The sequence below is a fragment of the Spinacia oleracea genome, chromosome 5, assembly GCF_020520425.1.
Source record: "Spinacia oleracea cultivar Varoflay chromosome 5, BTI_SOV_V1, whole genome shotgun sequence".
In the NCBI taxonomy this organism is placed as follows: Eukaryota; Viridiplantae; Streptophyta; class Magnoliopsida; order Caryophyllales; family Amaranthaceae; genus Spinacia; species Spinacia oleracea.
In genome coordinates, this window is record NC_079491.1 from 114,177,151 (window position 1) to 114,180,648 (window position 3,498).

The 3,498-nt window shown below is 38.4% G+C and overlaps 1 protein-coding gene across 1 annotated transcript; it reads left to right on the forward strand.

The window, feature by feature from the left end:
* Positions 1-2,354: 2,354 nt before the first annotated feature.
* Positions 2,355-2,744, forward strand: LOC130461795 (uncharacterized). Its single transcript, XM_056830009.1, has one exon. The coding sequence runs from the start codon at positions 2,355-2,357 to the stop codon at positions 2,742-2,744; it is 390 nt and encodes a 129-aa protein (XP_056685987.1).
* Positions 2,745-3,498: the final 754 nt, after the last annotated feature.

A 3,498-nucleotide genomic window follows, 5' to 3' on the forward strand; every position in this document is an offset into this window, starting at 1 on the left:
GGAAATTAATTCCGGAATCGAAAATGTTAAATATTGTTCGTATCGGAAATGAATTCCGGAATCGGGAATTTAATCGGAAGCGCATCGTACGAATTAGCATCGGACGAGACTTGTTAGACGAAGGCGTTGCTCGAAGCCAGGCCCGCGCCCAGCAAGCCAAGCGCCCAACACACACGCCAAAGCCTCGCAAGGCCCAGCGTAAGGCCAGGCCCAGCAAGGCATGGCGCACGTGCGAGCTATGTGGGCTGCGAGCAAATGGGCTGCGAGTTGTGCAGCTCGCGTGGGCCGCGAGGCTTGCGCGGGCTGTGCGGTGCTCGTGCTCGTGTGCGGTTGTGTGATTAAATCCTAAAGCTATTGGAATTCGTTCTATGATTAAATCCTAATCCTAGTAGATAGAATTTATTTAATAGAGTCCTAAAGGGATTCTAATTAAACTAATTGGTATTCTAATAGGATTCTAAATCCTTTTCCATACTCTATAAATATGTGCCTAGGGTCACAAATTTATACACGAGATTTCAAGTATTCAAAGCTAGGATTTTTAAGCAGAAAAATCAGTCAAAACTCTTGCCCTATTTAGCCGAAAATTATAGTACCTTAAGGGCGATTCTAGTTGGTCAATCTTAAGGCGGATCCGAACGTGCTGTGGACTTTCTACGGAGGGACGACACTTGGAGTCCTAAAGACTTGTTCTTGTTCGGTTCGGGCGCAGGTAGGGAGGGCACGCTACAAAGTGTATGCATCCTAGACTAAATATATGATTATGTGCAATTAATATGTATCCTGGCATTAAGGTTTTTCCGCATGATTTATGTTGTTTATATGTCTCATAACCTAACATAAATATTATTCAAGTTGTAGATGTTGCCGGAAGAAACATGGTTCGTATCGGAAAATATTATCGGAAATAGAAATACTGCCGAAATCGGAAATATTGTCGGAAACGGAAATATTACCGGAATCGGAAATATTGTTGGAATAGGAAATTATTTCTGGAATCGGAAATATTAATGGAAACGTAAATATTTGTTCAAAACGAAAATAAATTCCGGAATCGGAAAACGAATCGGAAGCTCGACGAATGAAAAGTCTGCAAGCGAGCCGGCCCATCGCTCGACAAGCAAAAGGGCGAGCGCACAGTACTAGGCGTGAAGCCCAACACCAACGCCCAATCATGTGCAATGGACCAGGCAGTGCAGTGGGCCGCAGAAGGCCGTGGGCGAGCAGCAACCAAGCCGCACCAAGCAACGGGCCAAAGGCCGAATGCAAGGCACGCTTGGGCCTGGTCAGGCGCGCGCCAATCGTGGGCCTCATGGCTGCGTATGGGCATGCGCCTTAGCCTTGTCCGATTACTTAGTCGCCAAGTAACTTGGGTGTTAAGTTTAGTTTTCCTAGTCCTACTAGAATTGGATTATTAGGAGTTTAATTATTCCTATAACTCTAATTAGTTAAGAATTATAATCCTGATAGGATTGGTAATTGTTTTCCTAGTGGGACTCAAATTCCTTTTTTCCTACCCTATAAATATGAGGCTAGCCCTCATAATTTAACGAAGAATATCATATTCTTTACTTAGATTGTGTTCAAGAGAGAACATAGTTTATAGCCTAATCCGAGTGCATAAAACCTTAATAAATATCCTAGTTGGTTGAACCTAAGGCGGATCCGAACGTGCTGTGGAATTTCTACGGAGGGGCGACACTTGGAGCTCTAAAGACTTGTTCTTGTTCGGTTCGGGAGAAGCTAGGGAAGACACGCATCACATTGTATGTAACCTAAATTATGCTAATTGACTATGTGGCAATTAATTTGGATTCCTGGATTTATAGTTTTTCCGCATGAATTATATGTATTATTCATAACCTTACAGGTACATTTCTTAAATTAGTTTAAAATGCAATTCATAAGGGCATTAAACTCCCCTTAGAATGGAATCACAACAAAGTTCCGGTTGGGGATAACAAAAATTACTTCGCTCTTACATTGGTGTTGTAGTTCATGAATGAGTGAATATCAATTATACTGGGTGGGATGAAGTTCCTAAAGAAGTCATCAATGAACTTTATGACTATATTACAGTAAGAAGGATATTACTTCTAGGTTTTTTTATCTCCCATTTGAATTTTGCTTTTTTTCCCAGTTTTCAATTGAGATGTAGATATTTTTAGTTTAATTGTTGAATTGTTTGATCAGTAAACTGCATATGTAAATGTGCAAATTGTTTTGAGATTCTGACTTCAATGCAAAGGTGTTGATCTAGATAGGAGGTTGGAAAGCTGTAAATACAGATTCATTTTCTTATGATTTATTGTCACCAGTTAACTGTGTTGCATTCTAGTGAACTTGAAGTCTTCATGTCATTGGATAAACTGCTCAACTGGAAGGTAGTAGCTACTGAAACATGCCTTCTTTGTGGGTTATCTGGTGAATCTGTGGAACACATGTTCTTTCAATGCCATGTATCTGCACAACTATGGCATAAAGTCTTAAATTTCCTGCACTTTGATAGAGAAGCTACTGGGTTTACTGCTAAACTGACTTGGATGATTAAAAGTAGTAAAAGGGGAGTTGGAAGGCACAAGCTGTTGATCATGTTCTTTGCTGAAAGCATTTATTCTTTGTGGCTAAATAGGGATGATAAGTTGTTTAATCATCATTGTAAAGCCCCTGATCTGTTTAGGGAAACTCTTTTTAGAGCTGTAGCTAGAGCTTCTAATGAGCTTAGTAATATGTTGATTGATTGAAGTTGTTAGCTGATTGTTTGTGTAGGTAGTTGTTGTCACTGTTGGCTCGGTGGCTTAGTGTTGTAATTTCTTTTCCCCATTTCTACTCTTCCTTTTGGTAATATAAATTACTTTATTTGCCAAAAACAAAAGGTCTTTGTGTAATTTTTTCTATTTGTTCAACTCACTAAAACTTTAGCAGCATAAAATAAATCCGAGTGTTAAAATAGTTCAGGTGAGGGTGGTTATGATATCTTATTTTCAAAAGTTATTACTAATATCCTTCATAAAATAATACTTATATTGACCTGAAGTATACGAAGTATATTTTTTTATGTCATGTTTAATTTATTTATCTTTTGGTTTTCTTATTTATCTTTTGATAAATGCTTTTTTCGGTGTCGAGTAAATATTTATATTAGTCAATTTATATTATGTTATTTTTCCATAACATAACCATTTTTCCTGTCTGTTTGGTAGGGTACTAGGGTGCGGAAATGAGGGCGTACCATGCACTTTTTTTCTCCTTATCTTGAACACTTCCGAAAAGTGTTAAGAGAGATTCATTTATATACGGAATTTTTTTTCTTTAGACCAGCGGACTTTGTAAACCAATTTTCTTGCGTATTATTATTATTTGTGGTGATTAGTGTAATAACACAATTTTATTTTGTGTATAATTCTGCACGATCGCGTGCATATAAAACTTGTCCAATTGAATTGAAAATACTTATACCGAAATACTGTGTACTCCCTTCGTCCCGGAATACTCGCA